Source organism: Thamnophis sirtalis, unplaced genomic scaffold (assembly GCF_051295495.1).
Source record: "Thamnophis sirtalis isolate CommonGarterSnake01/CBP01778 unplaced genomic scaffold, rThaSir2_p1.2 scaffold_4, whole genome shotgun sequence".
NCBI lineage: Eukaryota > Metazoa > Chordata > Lepidosauria > Squamata > Natricidae > Thamnophis > Thamnophis sirtalis.
In genome coordinates this window covers 63,563,455-63,581,842 of record NW_028261384.1, presented here as the reverse complement: position 1 = coordinate 63,581,842, position 18,388 = coordinate 63,563,455, and the positions used below count along the sequence as shown (strand labels likewise).

General features: G+C 44.2%; 1 protein-coding gene across 1 annotated transcript in view; it reads right to left on the bottom strand.

Moving 5' to 3' along the window:
- The window catches only part of ITGA9 (integrin subunit alpha 9), a 584,270-nt gene that overhangs the window by 66,863 nt on the left and 499,019 nt on the right, over positions 1-18,388 (bottom strand). The window contains exon 27 of the mRNA XM_087713055.1: positions 9,703-9,822. Within this exon, the coding sequence (XP_087569181.1) occupies positions 9,703-9,822 (120 nt within the window). The remainder of the gene's footprint in view (positions 1-9,702; positions 9,823-18,388) is intronic.

Sequence of the window (18,388 nt, the reverse complement as noted above, 5' to 3'; positions counted from 1 at the left end):
GTAGAAAACAGCAGTATACTTGGACACGCCTCCCTCAGGGTTTCAAAAATTCCCCAACTCTGTTCGGGGGTGCATTAGCTATGCACTTGGAAATTTTAAATCTGCCCCCTCCTGATGTTGTATTGCAATACGTGGATGATCTATTAGTCACAGGACCAACGGAAGAAGACTGTCATGCCAATACAGCAGCCCTATTGCTCCTCCTACAGGAGAAAGGCTACAAAGCTTCTAGAACAAAGGCACAATTAGTCCAATTGGAAGTTAGGTATTTGGGCTACGATATTCAACAGGGACAAAGAACTTTGGGCCATGAGAGAAAGGAAGCCATTTGTCAATTGCCAGCCCCACGGAATAGGAAGGAATTGAGAGGCTTTTGGGGGGCAGCTGGATTTTGTGGCATTTGGATTCCCAACTTTGCATTGTTAGCAAAGCCACTTTATGAAGCTACAAAAGGGAATGAAAAGGAACCTTTGAGGTGGGAGAAGGAGGAACAGAACAGTTTTTAAAAATTGAAACATGCTTTGACTCAAGCACCAAGTCTAGGACTCCCTAATTTGGATAAACCTTTTCATTTGTTTGTGGACACTAAACAGAATATGGCTGTTGGGGTGTTGACTCAAAAGTTGGGAACCTGGTATCGCCCTGTTGCATATTTGTCCAAACAATTGGATCAGGTGGCAAAAGGGTGGCCCTCCTGTCTTAAAGCTGTAGCAGGCACTGCCCTACTTACCCAGGAAGCCAATAAGCTCACCTTTGGACAGCAATTAAATATCTATACTCCCCATGCTCTTCGGGCTGTCCTAGACCAAAAAGGTCATTTGTGGCTTACCAATCCACAAATGTTGAAGTACCAGGGGCTTATCACACATAACCCCCTCATCAAGCTTGTCCAGTCATATGCTTTGAATCCAGCCACCCTGTTGCCTGAACCAGACTCTGAAATCACTCATGATTATTTGCAAACCATTGAAGAGACCTATGCCAGTCGCCCAGATTTGAAAGACGAACCCCTCTCCAACCCAGATGCAACTCTTTTTACAGATGGAACCAGCTTTTTACATAAGGGTATGAGGAAAGCCGCTTATGCTGTAGTCACTCTTGATGATGTGTGGGGAAGCCAGGCCCCTACCTCCAGGAACCAGTGCCCAGCTGGCAGAACTACATGCACTGACCAGGGCTCTAGAATTGGCACAGGGTCTACGTGTCAACATTTACACAGACTCCAAATATGCCTTCCTCACTGTCCAAGTCCATGGGGCTTTATATAGGGAAAGGGGCCTCATCACAGCAGGAGGGAAAGACATCAAATATGGGCCCCAAATTTTGTGTTTGTTGCACAGTGTGTGGGCCCCCAAACAAGTTGCCATTATGCATATACGGGGTCATCAAAAAGGGATTTCAACAGCTGAGAGAGGAAACAACAAAGCTGATCAGGTTGCCAGAGCAGCAGCTTTGGATCCACCTTCTCTACAGGCCACCTGCCTCACTTTGTGGACTCCAGCCCAAGAAGATAAACCCCCATCATATAGCCACTCAGAAGTCCAGCAGGCTGAAGCAATAGGGGCAGAACTACTGGATGGGTGGTGGGTTCTGCCGGACAAGAGGGTGTTTGTACCTCAGCAGTTGGCATGGGATGCTGTCTCTTCCCTGCATAGGCATTTGCATTTAGGAAAAACAGCTTTGGAAAAAGCCTTGGCTAGGGAGGTCTATATCAACAACTTGTCTAGTTTGGCAGCTGCTGTTTGCTCTCAATGTCAGATATGTGCTGCCAATAACCCACGTCAGGGCCCAGGTCTTCCCCTTGGACACCAACCTAGGGGGGCTTATCCTTTTGATTCTTTAATGATTGATTTTACAGACATGCCAAAAGTGGGATCATACACTGCCATGTTAGTTGTTGTTTGCACATACACTGGGTGGCCTGAATGTGTTCCTACTAGAACGAAAAAAGCTTTTGAGGTAACCCGAACACTGTTAAACTTAAGCATTCCACGATATGGGTTGCCCTCACGCATTTCCTCAGATAATGGGCCTGAGTTCATCCACACAGCCACTCAGAAAATTGCTCAAATGTTGGGAATTATTTGGAAGTTGCACTGTTCATATCATGCGGCCTCGGCAGGAAAAGTTGAGAGGGCTAATAGAACCATAAAGGATAAATTGGCCAAAATTTGTCAGGAAACCCATCTCAAGTGGCCAGATGCCCTCAGCATGGCATTGCTCGCAGTAAGGTGCGCTCCCACCAAGGAGCTGGGTATCTCACCATTTGAATTGTTGTATGGGAGGGTTCCTAATTTGCCTGGACCACAGGTGTTGTCCACCCCTCAGGTTGCAGACACAGTGAAACTCAAACAGTTGCAAGCCCTGAATGCCATTGTCCATCAATTGCAAAAATATGTTTTGTCTTGTCATCCTCATGTAATTGTAACTCCAGTGCACAATTTCCGCCCAGTACAAGAGGTCTGGGTGAAGGACTGGAAAAAAGTGCCTTTGGGACCAAAATGGTGTGGGCCGTATACTGTTGTTATTTTTTCTCCCCTTGCTGTTAAGGTAGCTGAAATTAAGCCTTGGATTCATTGGACTCGCCTGAAATTGGCTGCAAAGACGTGCTGGACTGCCTCCAGGGACCCTGCCAAGCCTCTACACTTCACGTTTCGGAAGCACCGGAAGGACGCCACCTTGTCTGCTGATACACCGGAGGCTATCGCTCTACGACCAGGTGGTGAAGAACCAACCCCCTCTGCAGGTGTCGCTCCAGGTGCCGCCGACACCCATCGCACAGGTAACGTATTGCGTCTCCCATGGAAGCTCCGCCCCCGTCTGACGCCGAGGACCAACCATGGAACCCAACCAACGCCTGCGCCAAACTGCGTGCATTAGGAATGGCCTGATCCCAGCTATTCTAATCGTGATTTTTCTCTTATCCATTTCTATTATACTTAAATTTCTTTATTTCTATGCAACAGTCATGGACAGGACCGCCCCAGTGGTGGTGTGGGGGGTTCCCCCTATTTACGATGACCCATTCCCCTCTCCATCCTTTCCTAAAGGGGGGAATGTGAATAATGGGGGTACCCCGCAACCACCAGACGTGGGGAATGAGAATGAGGGTACCCCGCAACCACCAGACGTAAGGTCCCTCACCTCTACAAATGACTCCCCTCCACAGGTAACTTCTGAGCCAATGCTAGAAGAAATGGGTCCAGGGCCTTTTCCTCTTTGCAAAAATTGCTTCTATCAGGTTGAACAGGGATTGCATTTTACATATGTTAAACGTTGGGTATTAGATTGCCATCCAGAGGAAGGGTTATCCCCCTGTTCAGAGGAAACAGGGAACTATTGGCAGTGTAGAATGGACCCCAATGTCACATCTTGGGCACCAAATGAATACTATAATTCAACCATTATGTGCCATCGCCCATAAGGTCTGGATAACTCATCCCAGTTACTTGGAATCATACCAATGCCGAGCTGGAGCACTTGGTAGGATCCTCAGCAGGACAGCTACAGTTACCTTGAATGCACAGGGAAAGGGAACGGTGGTTCTGGAGCCACTCTTGCAACCAGGTAGGAACCTCCGTCCCACACCCACCCTTCCAGAAGGTGGGAAAGATGGCTCAGATGGCAAGGAAACCATTACCCCCTCCCCATTGGAATGCACTGCATGCCTGCTGGGACCACAAAGAAACACCCTGAAATTCAAAATGGGAAAACCCAAATCTTGTCAAAACTTCAATCTCCCAAATTGTACCTTTGGAATAAAGCAACCCCGCATCTATAGCCAATGCCAGGGATCAGAGGGGGTGGTGTGTTATCTTTCTGCAACACCAGGGCTGGATGAGTGTGGCCCATGCCTTACCAAGGCTAAGGTAGGGTCTCGCACAATTGTTACAATGATCTACCACACTCAGGCCCCAGTGGATTGCACACCTCAAAAAAGAACGTGTGTATCCAATGGTACCATGTATAATTACTGCATTCAGAAAAACCAGCTTGTCTGTTATCAACCAACCACTCCAGTTCGTATCAAAGTCACTGTATGGGCCGGCCTGGCCCTGCTTGACAATCCCAAAGAATCTCAGCTTTACTATCTCACCACAGTCACTGCTTTGAAACAGGGTCAGCAGCCCATCACCGTAACATTCGATGTATGTGCTGCCATGGATAGGGTGGCTTACAAGGGTTGTGGAAGTCAGGGATGGAGACAAACTTATTATCACAATCATAAGTATCTCTGTCCCTGATCCCATGCCTACTGTCTAGGGTGCCAGAATCCCAGTCGGGATCTGTATTCTCCTTGTGCAGATCGAATGGACAAAAGAAATCCATGCAGAGGGTGGGATTGTGTCTGTCAACATACAGGAGGAGGTTATCCAACCTCTCCCCGTCTGGGATGTCCATATATTTCCAATTTTCGCAGACTCCCAAATTCAAACTCAGTAGCTTTTGAAGTGTCCCACAACCACCCAGCCGAAGAAAGTTATGGGATAGGTATTGATGGAGATGGGTTTGACCCCCTGGCGTACATTACAATACGGGTGGAAACTTTAAAGGAAGGGGAGGTAAAGTCATTGGGATGGTCTGTATATGATAACCTCTGAAAGTTAGAAGAACCCCTCCCCCTTAACCCTAAGGCTGTAAACTTGTTTGTAGAAATGGCTGAGGAAGTGGCAAAAGCCTTAACTGTTAAAAATTGCTTTGTTTGTGGACAAACATGGGGGAAAAATGGCCGTGGGAAGCACTAGAGGCAGACCCAGAGGTGTATAACAACATGACCCTCGAGGGCAACCTCACCCAACGGACTCAGCATACAGGTATTGTATGGACCCTCACTACAAATTTGGTAGGCCGAAACTGTTTCTCTCGTAATGGATCATATCCTGTGGGCCACCTAATTTGTTTGGGGGAATGAGATAACACTTATTCCAAGTGGTCATCACCATCCAATCTCTCGCAACCCCCCAAATTTGATCTCACACTCCTACAATACCTGAAAGAGCCACAATCTCCATCTGGCCCATGGGAAGCCCCTGAGAACATGTATTGGATTTGTGGCACACTGGCCTATGAAATCCTTCCTGCAGATTGGGCGGGCTCCTGTGTTCTTGGATGGATAAAACCTTCATTCTTTTTGTTGCCCATCCAATCATGACAGGTGCTAGGAGTCCCAGTGTATGACTCAGTGGACCCCATCCGTCAGAAGAGGGAGGTGGACACAGCCTTCTCTAACTTTCCTTGTAAGGAACTGACTGAATATGAGAAATCAGACACGTGGAGCTCAGAGAGAATTGTATGCACCTATGGGAGGGCCTCTTGGGCTGAGGATGGGTCTTGGGGTTATTGCACCCCAATTTACATGATCAACCGGATCATGTGATTGCAGGCAGTATTGGGCTTGGCTGGGGAAAGGATTGATAAATCTTTGAATATCCTCTCCACTGCCACTGACAAACTTCGTATCAAAATCGATTGGCTCTTGATTACCTCCTCGCAAGAGAAGGAGGGGTCTGTGGGAAATTCAACTGTTGCCTTCAAATTGATGAGACTGGAAATGTCATTAAGCAGCTCACCACAGAAATGAGACAACTCACTCATTTCCCAGGGCAGGAATGGAAAGGATTTGATCTCACCTCATCTTTTAGCTCCTGGTTCCCAAAATTGCCTGGATTGCAGGCCATCATTGCTTTGATTGGCCTGATTGCAGCAGGATGTGTAATCATCCCCTGCATCATGCCACTCTTTGTCTGTGCTATCACCAACTCTTTATCCCTCTTGGTGGAGAAATGGGCCACTGCCAAAGTCCTGACTCTAGTGGGATACACAGAAGAAGATAATGAATATGTTGGGCTTATGGTCAATAGGGAGCCTGATGTTTATGAAACTACACAGTAATCTTTCAAAGTGGGTGCAGTTTCAAAAGGGGGGAATGATGCAGGAGGGGGTGCACAGGTAAACCCCCCAATAGTTAATCAGGTTAGGTGATTCTAACAGGCTAAATATTATAACCTTTAAAAATGCTTAATATCAAAATCAAAGCTCATTTCTACCTTCCTGGCATTCTGACTTACTGGCCAAAGGAACTTCCTCTTTTTTCTCTTACAAAAATAAGGAAACATAAAATGCAAGCAGGAAAACAGGAAAGCCTGGGTGTAAGGAACCACTAAAAATAATGACAGCCTGCGTGTTTTTAAATGTCAACTCAGACTCAACATGATTTTAACTTGTAATCAGCGATATTTTAGCAATATTTTAGCAATATTTTAGCAATATTTTAGCAATCTTTCCTGTCTGCTTCATGAGTAACCAAGGTTCACTTCCCTGTTGTAACTTGGGATTTTATGAGAATCATGTATTTGTAATTTTCCCAAAAATGTCTTTTACTGACCTAAGCAAAGTTATGACCTTAAAAATGTATCCGCCTATTGTAACGCCTCCTGATTTGTAATGATCAATTAAAAAGTATAAAATCTCTGCCAGGGGATAGCCCAGGCAGTTCAGTCTTGGTGCCATTACTACTGAACTCTTGGACGTGTCCAAAATAAAAGCCTGTCTTCTCTTGGAACCTCGTGGTATTGGCTCCTTGTCTTTCGTAAGTAGATTGCAAACCTCAAATCTGCTGCTACAGTAGAAAAGGATGATGGAGGGAAGATAGAAAGTTGGAGGGTGGTAGAAGAAAGAGGTGTATGGAGAGCAGAAGAGCTATAATGGGTTTCTATTTGGGGGGGCATTGTTGACAAGAGGAACTGATGTAATTATTATTTAATACTATATGATATTGGCTATGTATAGTATACATGTGAGTGTGTGTAATGAAAATAAAAATGGAAATAAAATATATTTTTTTAAAAAGGGGAAAAAAATGGAGTTGCGGGGTTTCTTTATTGGGTTTTGAGCGGAGGCAGGCCTGACACAGGCCATACAAAAATCACTGGCAGAGTAAATGCAAATCATTTCCCATTTCCCAAGACATGTAATATGAGGCCATGGGGAGGGGAAAATTGATGAGTTAAAAAACATTTATAGTGAATTCTTATGCTCATTCATTTTCAAATTGGCTGATCTTCCACAAAGTTTAAAGCGTTTTCTAAATATAAAAACAAGATATGTGGTATTTATAGAAGAGTGCTTTGATCATTTTCCTAAGCAAGCCCTATGTATTTATGGCTGACACTTTTCTATGCAACTTCATGACAAACCTACTAAAATGCATGATTTGTTTAATTTGGGCAAAAAGACTCATGTATTCAAGGTGTGTTATTAAGAAAACTGAAATGCTACTGGACTCTAAACCACATGATAGTTAAATTAGAGCCTCCTGTGATTTATCTGTATGAATTTATCTATTCAATGGAATAATGAGGCAGATTTCTTAGACTTAAGGACAAAAGAGTACAGCTGCTGTATTTTAAACAGGTCTAAGCTTTACTATGAAATAGACCAGAAAAACAAAATTTAGGTGGTATGCACAGCCACTTTCTAGTTTTTTATTTCCCAAAGTGACATAATTATTAAGAGCTTGCACCAAGCACAAAATTTGGTTGACATTCTGATAAGCAATGCAGAAAAGAATCTTAATCTCCTCTGGGAAAACCAAAAAGGCTTATTTAAACATTCCAACTATGTAGCAGTATTCCAACTCCAAGGTAGCAGTATCTATTTAGGCAAAGGACTACTTTAGCCCCATCAAAGACAGAAATCTACTTCCATAAACAAAATACAAAAAATTGTGTATGCCTGCCTTCTGTTATCAGAGCTTACTGATTATTATTATGTGCTGCCACTCAGAAGTCTCTGCAGAACTTGTCAGAAATATGAAACAAGAGATGTTATTCCAATGCAAGCCCTGCTTCTGAGCTATGTGTCTATGATTATCATGGAGCTTGTACAAAAGTTGATACCTACTTGATACCTGCTGATATCTACTTGACTTTATTTGAAAAATCTAGAGATTGGTCTTCAGTTGCTCAGATCTAGCGTTAGTTGAGAAAAGCAGGATTTTCTACATGAGGAAATGCTTTTGAGCATATTTTTAAATGAATGTAAGAGCTGAGTTAAAAGTAGGTTGAATGCAATGTGAATTGGTTATTTTAGAAATGTTCATGTTAAAACTTGAGGAAACAGAATCAAAGATAAATTAATCCAAAAGTGAAAATCCGCTTTAAAAAAAGCATGCTGAGGAGGTTTGGTTAAACTAAAAGACTGAACTGCAGAATAACATAGGAGGAAGAGTGAAGGGATTGTGAGGAAGACGAGAACAGAAGAAGTAGTGGCTGAATGAAGATTCTGGAAAAAAAGGTAAGAACTTTAAAGAATAAAAAAATTATTCGTGATTTGGGGATCGATATGGTGGAAGAAAGAATGGTTTCAGATATAAGGAGGCATAGTTTATTTTATTCCCCAATCCTTTTTTGTATTTTGCATTACTCTATTTATAAAGAAATGGGATGTATTGGCCAATTGGTTTTAGGCAGGTAAATGAAACTGCAGAGGAGGCAACTAAAAGACATGGGAGCATCAAGTATATTTGCCACTTTTAGTTTCTTTTTCTTTCTTTCTTTCTTTCTTTCTTTCTTTCTTCCTTCCTTCCTTCCTTCCTTCCTTCCTTCCTTCCTTCCTTCCTTCCTTCCTTCCTACCTACCTACCTACCTACCTACCTACCATTTCCTTTCTTCCTTTTGATCTTTCTTTCATTTCTCTCTCTCTCTCTCTCTCTCTCTCTCTCTCTCTCTCTCACACACACACACACACACACACACACACACACACACACACACGGAGACAGACAGAGACAGAAACAGAGAGAAAATGAGAGATGGCATAAAATAATAATTAAAAGTACAATAACAACAAAAACAGAAAACAAAACATGGCAGGTTTTTTTTCTTTTTTAAAAGTTCATTCTTTCACTTTTAAGACGATACAAAAAAGCTTCAAAGGCTGCTTCATTCAAAACATTGCTGAAATCAAGCCTTCCTTCAAAGCTTATAATGCATAGAACTCTACATTAATCAGGAAAGACAAGAGGCTAGCATGCTGGTAGCAAAAATAGGGTTATGTGAGTTGGGGCTGATCTGCACAGTCATCTTGTCTCAATGTAAATATGGGTCAATAACTATTTCTCAAGGGCAGTACACAGAACATTGTCCTTGACTTGGCCCCAAATCACCAGAAAGTCAAGCTCTGCTTGGTGTTTTCTGATCTGTATTGGCTCATGCAGCACTCTCTGGTTCACGTCACTGAACAGAAACACCTTCATTTCAACTGGTTTCTGTTTAGTCTGGTAGGAATACCCTCCTCCCTTTGGTTAGTTCTCAATTACTTTTCACAATCATACAAGTTCACTGCTGTAACAGTAAAACATTCTCGTGGGCTTAGACATTACATTAACAGACATATTACATTAACAGACACTTACATTAACAGACACTTTCTACCATTCCAGCCATGAAAAATCAGTTTATGTGGAATGTGTCATAACATGTTCCTCTTTCAAGGTTCTATGATCATAATTTTAACAATCCTCCATTTTTGCAGTGAAGAAAATGAAAACACAATGTTTTGTTCTGAAGTTTAATGATCCTAGGGTATAAGATTTATTATTTGCAATTAATGGATGCTAAAGAGCCTAAAAGACCCAAAAGCACTTTTGGTCAAGGGTGTGGCTAATCCTCTTGCCTATGTTGTGTCTGACAGACAGCTTACCTTCCATAGCAGTGCAGCCAATAACAGGAAGATGAGAATTCCCACCAGTAAACTGATAGCGATGATCCATCCAACCACATAACCACGAGCCTCCAGATTGTGCAAGGCCTCAAAGACCACCTACAGAGTAATTGGGGGGAATCATACAGTTAAACTTCAGTACTCCCCATATCAGATATTAGATCTTCTTGCAATAATTCTAAATGCAAGATAATAATGTCAAACTACAATTACAACTTTAGTTAGCAGACTACTTTCAAAATGATTTTTAAAAGCCTTCTATGAAATCAGAAGTACAACTAATATGTCATGCTTCATCCTTGATGATTCTATCCTGTTGTTTTCTAGAAGTAAACCTCCATTCAGTATCTGCAATTGTCAGGATACAACAATAAGGTGGAAATTGATTTAAATAGGTCTACTTTAAATTTAGCAAAGTTTGGAATTTCCCCCTAGTTCATCTTGCTTTGAAAACAAGAGGAAAGGAGATCAGTCTGTTACTTTAGCCTATGTCAGGGGAAAAAGATCTATGCCATTATAGGGGAAATTTAGTATAAATTAGAAATGAAGTTTTATCTATTCATTCATTCATTCATTCATTCATTCAATTATGTAGCTACTCATCTCAGCAAACAAGTGACTCATACAACAAAGCTAAACAATCAAACAAATATCTAAAACTATTAACATGATTAATTTTAATTATAAAAAATAAACCATAAAAATCAAACATTTATTGTCAATGCACAATATGTGTACAATGAAATTGAATGAGCCTCCCTTGGTGCACCCCACTCCCCCAGAATCACAAAATCTCAATAACTCAATGAATAAAACAGCAGATGAAGAGTTGTTAATGATAACCGAGTCAATTCACAAGTTTTCTTGGCCCCTGGGTGTCCCAGACCTGCTGGTATAACCAAGTCTTAAGAAAGTTTTGGAAGATCAGACAATATGAGACCAATCTTACCTCAGGAGGCAGAAGATTTTACAGCATGGGGACCACAGCAAAAAAAGCCCACCATCCAGGGCACATCAAATGTAGCTTCCCAGTTGAGAGTACTCCTATCATGCATATACTAATACAGGGATGTCAAACTAAAGGCCCAGGGACTGGATCCGGCCCACGGGGTGCTTAGATCTGGCCTGCGGAACTGCCCTGGAAACAGCAGACTGGCCCACAATGCCTCTGCCAGAAAAAATGGAGTTCTGTTTTTGCTGGCAGAGGGTTGCAGGAGATGGTTGCAGCTGAAAATGGAGCTTTTGAGGGCTGCATGCAGCTCTCCTGAGCTCCGTTTTCACTGGCAGAGGGTTGCAGGATGCTGTCGCAGCTGAAAACAGAGCTTGGGAGCTCATTTTGCTGGCAGAGTGCTCGGGCCACTACAGGTGCCCCTGACACGAGTAACATCGAGTTGGTCACAGCCCCCCCCCCCAGCCCCCCAAGGTCAAATACAACCCTGCACTAATAGATCTGGTGGAATGGCAGACCCTTGAGTAATCTAATGTCCTGACAGGCTTTAAAAGTCAACACCAGCCCCTTGAATTAGACTTGGAAACAAACTTGTAACCAGCACAGCTAGTGAAGCAGAGGTATAATATGTGTTCTACCAGAAACACACATAACTTCTCACAGCCCTACATTTTGCACCATCTGAAGTTTCTGGATAATCTTCAGTATCCTGAGGTGGAATGAATTTTAGTAATCTGACTAGGACCAAAGAATGAGTGACTATGAGTACATCCCTTCAATCTAGGAACAGGAACAGGTACTGGTACACAGTACAAAGTTGTGCGAAGATCCTATTTGTAATGACCTGCCTCAGCTACTCCTTCAGGAAACCATGACTCTTGAAACAATTAGTTATCAAAAGGAACTTTTTCAAAGAGAATGTGACAGAGAATTCAGGCGGAATCTGAAGTTCCCATGCAAAGTGTTAAGCTATTCTTCTCAATTCAAACCCCACCCTCCTTCACCAGTCCACTGGTAGCCAATACAATTCCACCAGAGGTGGGTTGCTGCCAATTTGGCCTGGATCGGGTGAACCAGTAGTTGCGGTGGTGGAAGGCTCCGTCCACCCACCTGGATGCTTCTGCACATGTGCAGAAGCATTGAGCACAAGCACAAACATGTGCACAAGTGAACCGGTAATAAAAATAATAGAAACTCACCACTGAATTCCAAATAGATGTTTTGAGAACTCAGAGACACTAGGTTGATAATGGTTCATCAGCCGAACACAGTGATCTTGGTGTCAGGCTAGAACTGGCTGGGAAGAAGCCTGTCGGTCTTCAAGAGAGCCTCCGTTCCTAAATCTTATGTGGTTACAGCAAAAGCGAACGCATGCAGAGAATCCAACCTCAATAGCTCCTCCCCCTCCTCCATCAGAATAGCAGCATCTCAGTAGGGGACCTGACACTACTAGCCATAACTGCCATCTATTCATTGAGTAGGTTTTGGGAATCCAGGAGAACCTCTAGATTGTACAGGAAAGTTGTCTGGGACAGCATAATCCCTTCCAGCCACCTTTAAAACTTTAGGGCCTCAAAACCCAAAACTATTTTGTCTTACAGTGTACAGGGTACAGTGAAGCCTGTTGCTCCCCATCCAGACCCCTACACCCTCCAGACATTGGGATAAAATACCAGAAGCATTGCTTAATTTGCCATGAATGGAAATGTACAATTGGATATCATCAGCATATACAGTGCATTAAGAAAGTATTCAGACTCTCTTCACTTTTGTCAATTTTTTATGCTACAGCCTGATTCTACAGTTGTTAAATCATTTTTTCCTCATTAATCTACATTCAGTATCCTATAATGACAAAGTGAAAACACAATTTTAGAAATGTCTGCTCATTTATTAAAAAGAAAAAAAACTGAAATATCACATATGAAATATTCAGTTTATATTCAAATCCTATGCAACAACACTTGGATTTCCGCTCAGGTACCTCCCATTTCTCTTTATTGTTGCTGATAAATTTCTACACCGTAATTGGAGGTGTCTACACAGATATGAGTTTACCTGTGGTAAATTAAATTGATTGGACATGCTTTGGAAAAACACAACCTCTCTATAGAAGGTCTCACAGCTGACATTGCATACTGTAGCAGAGCAAAGGAAGTCCATGCAGATGTCAGAGAGAGGATTATTGCACAGATCTGGAGAAGGCTACAATAAAATTTCTGCTGCACTGAAGGTTCCAAGAGCATAGTGCCCTCCATAATTCTCAAATGGAAGACGTTTGGCACAACAGCTGGTTGCCCAGTCAAACTAAGTAATTGGGGGAGAAGGACGTTAGTAAGAGATGACCAGTCTCTCTGACTGGAGCTCTCTAGATACTGTATGGAGATGGGACAGAGTTCCAGAAAGTCAACCATCATTGCAGCTCTCTGCTGATCTGGGGTTTATGACAGAGTTGCTAGACAGAAGACTCTCCTCAGTGCAAAACACATGAAAGCCCACGTGGAGTTTGCAAAAAACCACCTGAAGGATTCTCAGACTGTGAGGAACAAGATTCTCTGGTCTGATGGAACCAAGATGGAACTGTTTGGTTTCAATTTAAACATTATGCCTCAAGGAAACCAGTTTCCGCTCATCACCTGCCCAATATCATACCATAGTGAAGCATGGTGATGGCAGCATCATGCTGTGGGGATGTTTTTCAGCAGGGATTGGGAGACTGGTCAGGATTACTGGAATGCTGAATGCAGCAAAATGCAGGGATATCCTCAGTGAAAACCTGTTCCACAGCACTCAGAACCTTAGACTAGGCAGAAGGTTCACTTTCCCACATGACACTGATCCTAAGCACACAGCCAAGGCAACACAGGAGTGGCTTAGGAACAACTCTATGAATGTCCAAGAATGACCCAGCAAAAGCCCTGACCTGAACTCTATTGAACATCTCTGGAGGGACCTAAAAATGGCTGTCCACTGACAGTTGCCATCCAATCTGACTGAGTTTGAGAGAATTTGCAAGGAAAAATGGCAAAAAATTCCCCAATCCAAGGTAAAAAGTTTGTTGCAACATACCAAAAAAGACTTGAAGCTGTAATTACTGCCAAAGGTGCTTCAAGAAAGTACTGAGTGAAGGGTCTAAATATTTATGCCAATGTTATATTTTAAGTTTATTCTTTTTAATAAATTTACAGACATTTCTAAAATTTTGTTTTCACTTTGTCATTATGGGGTACCGAGTATAGATTAATGAGAAAAAATGAATTTCAACAACTGTAGAATCAGGCTGAAGCATAAAAAAATTGACAAAGGTGAGGTGGGTCTGAATACTTTCTGAATGCACTGAAAATGATACTGCACCTAAAGGTAACAGATGAACTCTCCCAGCAGCCTCATGTAAATATTAAACAGAGAGAGCACTGATTCTTGTGGCAACCACACAGTAGGAGCTTCTTCCAACATGTTAAAAACAAGAAAAAAGTTAAGGAAACAATTGGTCCATTGCTGGGAGAAAGTGGCAAGAAGGTGACAAGCAACAGGGAGAAAGCAGAACTATTTCACTCATTTTTTTGCATCTGTTTTTACACCAAGGGATAAAACAGTCCAACCTATCAAAAACAGCACCACAAAAATCAGATTAGGAACACAAGTTGAAATAGGGAAGGAAATGGTAAGTGAGCACCTGTCTATACTAGATGAGTTCAAATCACCAGGACTGGATGGATTACACCCCAGGGTTCTGAAGGAAGTGGCAGATAAGATCTCAGAATCACTGAACTATATATTTCAGAGATCCTGGAGCACCGCGGAACTACCAGAGGACTGGAAAAGAGCTGATGTGGTTCCCATCTTCAAAAAAGGAAAAAATATAGATCCAGGATACTACAGACCTATCAGCCTGACCTCAATACCAGGAAGGATTCTGGAAAAGATAATCAAGCAATGAATTAGTGAACACCTAGAAGTAAACAAAGTAATAGCCAAAAGCCAACATGGGTTTGTCAAAAACAGATCATGCCAGACTAATCTTATTGCATTCTTTGACAAAGTGACAAAATTAGTGGACTAGAGGAATGCCGTCGATATAGTTTACTTGGACTTCAGTAAGGCATTTGACAAGATAGACCATAATCTACTACTAGATAAAGTAGAAGAATGTGGGTTAGACAGCATCACCACCAGATGGATTCGTAACTGGCTGACCAACTGCACTCAACGTGTAGTCCTCAGTAGAACTGCATCTTCATGGAGGGAAGTATGCAGTGGAGTACCCCAAGGCTGTTTTAGGCCCAGTACTCTTCAACATCTTCATCAATGATTTGGATGAGGGAATACACAGGGAACTCATCAAATTTGCAGATGACACCAAGCTGGCAGGAATAGCCAACACTCAAGAAGATAGGCTTAATGTGCATTTTGTTTTCCTTGCCTGAATATAGAACCTTACTCTTTCGCCACTGAATTTCATTTTATTAGATAGTGCCCAATGTTCAAATTTGTCAAGAAGGATCTTGACAAATTTGAACATTGGGCACTATCTAATAAAATGAAATTCAGTGGCGAAAGAGTAAGGTTCTACATTCAGGCAAGGAAAACAAAATGCACAGGTACAGTATACAGTGGTACTTTGTTCAATAGTAGTAACTGTGATAGGGATCTTGGAATCCTAGTGGACAAGCATTTAAATATGAGCCAGCAGTGTGCAACAGCTGCCAAAAAAGCCAGACAGTTCTAGGCTACATAAACAGAGGGATAGAATCAAGATCACGTGAAGTGTTAATACGACTTTATAATGCCTTGGTAAGGCCACGCTTGGAATACTGCATTCACTTTTGGTCGCCACAATGTAGAAAAAGTGTGGAGACTCTAGAAAGAGTGCAGAGAAGAGCAACGAAGAGGATTAGGGGACTGGAGACTAAAACATATGAAGAATGGTTGCAGGAACTGGGCATGTCTAGTTTAATGAAAAGAAGGACTAGGGGAGACATGATAGCAGTGTTCCAATATCTCAGGGGTTGCCACAAAGAAAAGGAAGTCAAACTATTCTCCAGTGCACCTGAGTGTAGAACAAGAAGCAATGGGTGGAAATTAATCAAGGAGAGAAGCAACTTAGAACTGAGGAGAAATTTCCTAACAATTAGAACAATTAATCAGTGGAACAGCTTGTCCCAAGAAGTTGTGAATGCCCCAACACTGAAAGTCTTTAAGAAGATGTTGGATAGCCATAGCCACCTGCCACCACCACCACCCCCGCCCAAATTGTGCCTGAACATCTTTCTTGAGTCTGGCAGCTCCACCACTTCTCTCGCTTGGCTGTTTTGTGCAGGAAAACATCTTGCTGCTGCTGCTCAACCTCCTCGAGGCACATAGGCAGGAGGCAGTGGCGGCCATGACATGGGTCTCCTTTGCTGCCTGCACACTCCAGGTGGCCAGCAGCCAAGCTGTCAAGCCGTCAATCAGCTGGCTGCCTTTAATCTGCCTGCCCTGTGTCCGCGCCTGGCTCCTGCACCTTCGTCCGACTGCGCTGCCTTCTCGCTTTTCTCCCTTCCTCTCCCAGCCGATGGTACTGGACAGGAGAAAACAGGCAGTGAGTCTGTAGAGTGGGGGAGGGCGTGTGGCTCTGTGATGTGTACCGTGGAACTGGGAAGGAAAGCATTTTCAGGTGGCAGCGCATACTGAAACCACCTGCCATCTGAAACACGATGCACTTGTTTGGCCTCTGCACGCACCCTTTTTGGAATCGGGAAGGGAAACCTACAGCCCAAAAATGCTTTCATTGAAAAGGCTTTCATTGCAGTTCCCCAGGCAGCTTCGGGAACCAGGCTCAGACTGAAGCAGCAAAGATGTTAGCCAGATGAATACTGATGGATGCTGCTGGGAAAGAGGCAGAAAGGTTTTTTTCCTGATTTCCTCCCTAAAAATTAAGGTGCGTCTTATACTCCAGTGTGGCAGTTGGACTTACCTGAACTGCATGTTTCGTAGAGATGCGTGGGAGGAGTAACACATGGGTATTACCCAAGCCTTCTTGCCTATTGGAGACTGAGGTATTAATCTTTTGGAGCCACACCTCCGTACCTCCTCCGACTCTCCCAGATTACCGATGGATCGTAGCGGAAACTGAAAGGAAGGACAAACAAAAAACAGCCAACACATATCCTTCCTAATAGCTAATGCTGAACCTGGACTCGCTCAGGCCCCCCCTAGGCGTGGGGGCACCCAGATGGGAGGGAAGTGACTCCTCCCACGCATCTCTACGAAACATGCAGTTCAGGTAAGTCCAACTGCCAGTTTCCGAAGAGAAGGCGTGGGAGGAGTAACACGTGGGACATACCAAAGCTAGATGTCCTGGGAGGGATTTGCTGGGCCTGAGCCCCCCGGGGAGTCCAGAACCCCCTGCAGAACCCTACTGCCGAAGGCAGCCTCCGCAGAGGCGTAGGTGTCCAGTCTGTAGTGTTTAATGAAGGGAGAAGGAGAAGCCAGGCGGCCGCCCGGCAGATCTCCTCTATGGGGGCCTGGGTGGATCAGGCTGCAGAGGTGGCTGAACTTCTAGTGGAATGAGCCGTGATGCCCTCAGGGACCGGAAGACCTTGGGCCCTGTAGGCCTGTGAGATGGCCGCCCTAATCCATCTACTGATGGTGGCCGGAGAGACCTTGGCTCCCCGGAAGGAAGGCTGATAAGACACGAACAGAGCCTCCGAGCGTCTAAAGGGGGCCGTGCGTTTCAGATATATGCACAAGGCTCTCCTGACATCCAGCTTGTGCCAGGATTTCTCCCTGTCACCTGAGGGGTGAGGACAGAAGTCCGGGAGAATAATCTCGAGAGCCCTGTGAAAAGGGGAATTAACCTTGGGCATGAAAGCGGGGTCGAGCCTGAGGATGACCCAGTTATCTAAGAAGGTGCAGAGATCCGCCCTACTGGAGAGGGCGTTGATTTAGGAAACTCTCCTGGCTGAGGTGATGGCGACCAGGAAGACAACCTTGAGGGTTAGGAGTGAAAAGAGACCTCTCTCAGGGGATCAAACAGGGCTTCGGTGAGGGCCTGAAGGACGGTAGGAAGGTCCCAGGTGGGGAATCGATGGACCACTGAGGGTTTCAGATTCGCCGCCCCCTTGAGAAAGCGCTTTAGGACCGGATGTTGGGACAAGGGAGGGGCATTCACACACACCCAGGACTGTGGATAGGGCGGAGACTTGTCTCCTGAGCGTACTAGTGGCTAGACCCTTTTCGTGCCCCTCCTGGAGGAAGTCCAGGACCTGTGGAACCGAGGCTGCAGCTGGACGGAGACCCTTGGCTCGGCACCAGTCTGCGAAGGCCACCCAAGAGGCGTTGTAGCTGCGAGTGGTGGACTGTCTCCTGGATGCTTCCACAGTTCTGATGACCTTTTCGGAATATTGAGCCTCCCTTAATTGTTCCCGCTCAATCGCCAGACGGTCAGATGAAGCCACTCTGAGTTTGGATGCTGCAGAGATCCCTGGCGCAGGGCCAGCACCCCCGCTGGGATCCTCCAGTGGGGAGCTGTGGACAGATACACGAGGTCTGCCAACCAGGGACGACGAGGCCAGAAGGGAGCCACCATTATCATCTCCGCTCCCTCCGCCACCACCCTCCTCAGGACCCCGGGAATGAGGGGAAGGGGGGAAAGGCATAAAGAAGACCTGGTGGCCATCTGCAACGAAGGGCGTCCATGTCCATGGCTCCCGTGGTCGGAAACCTCGAAACGAA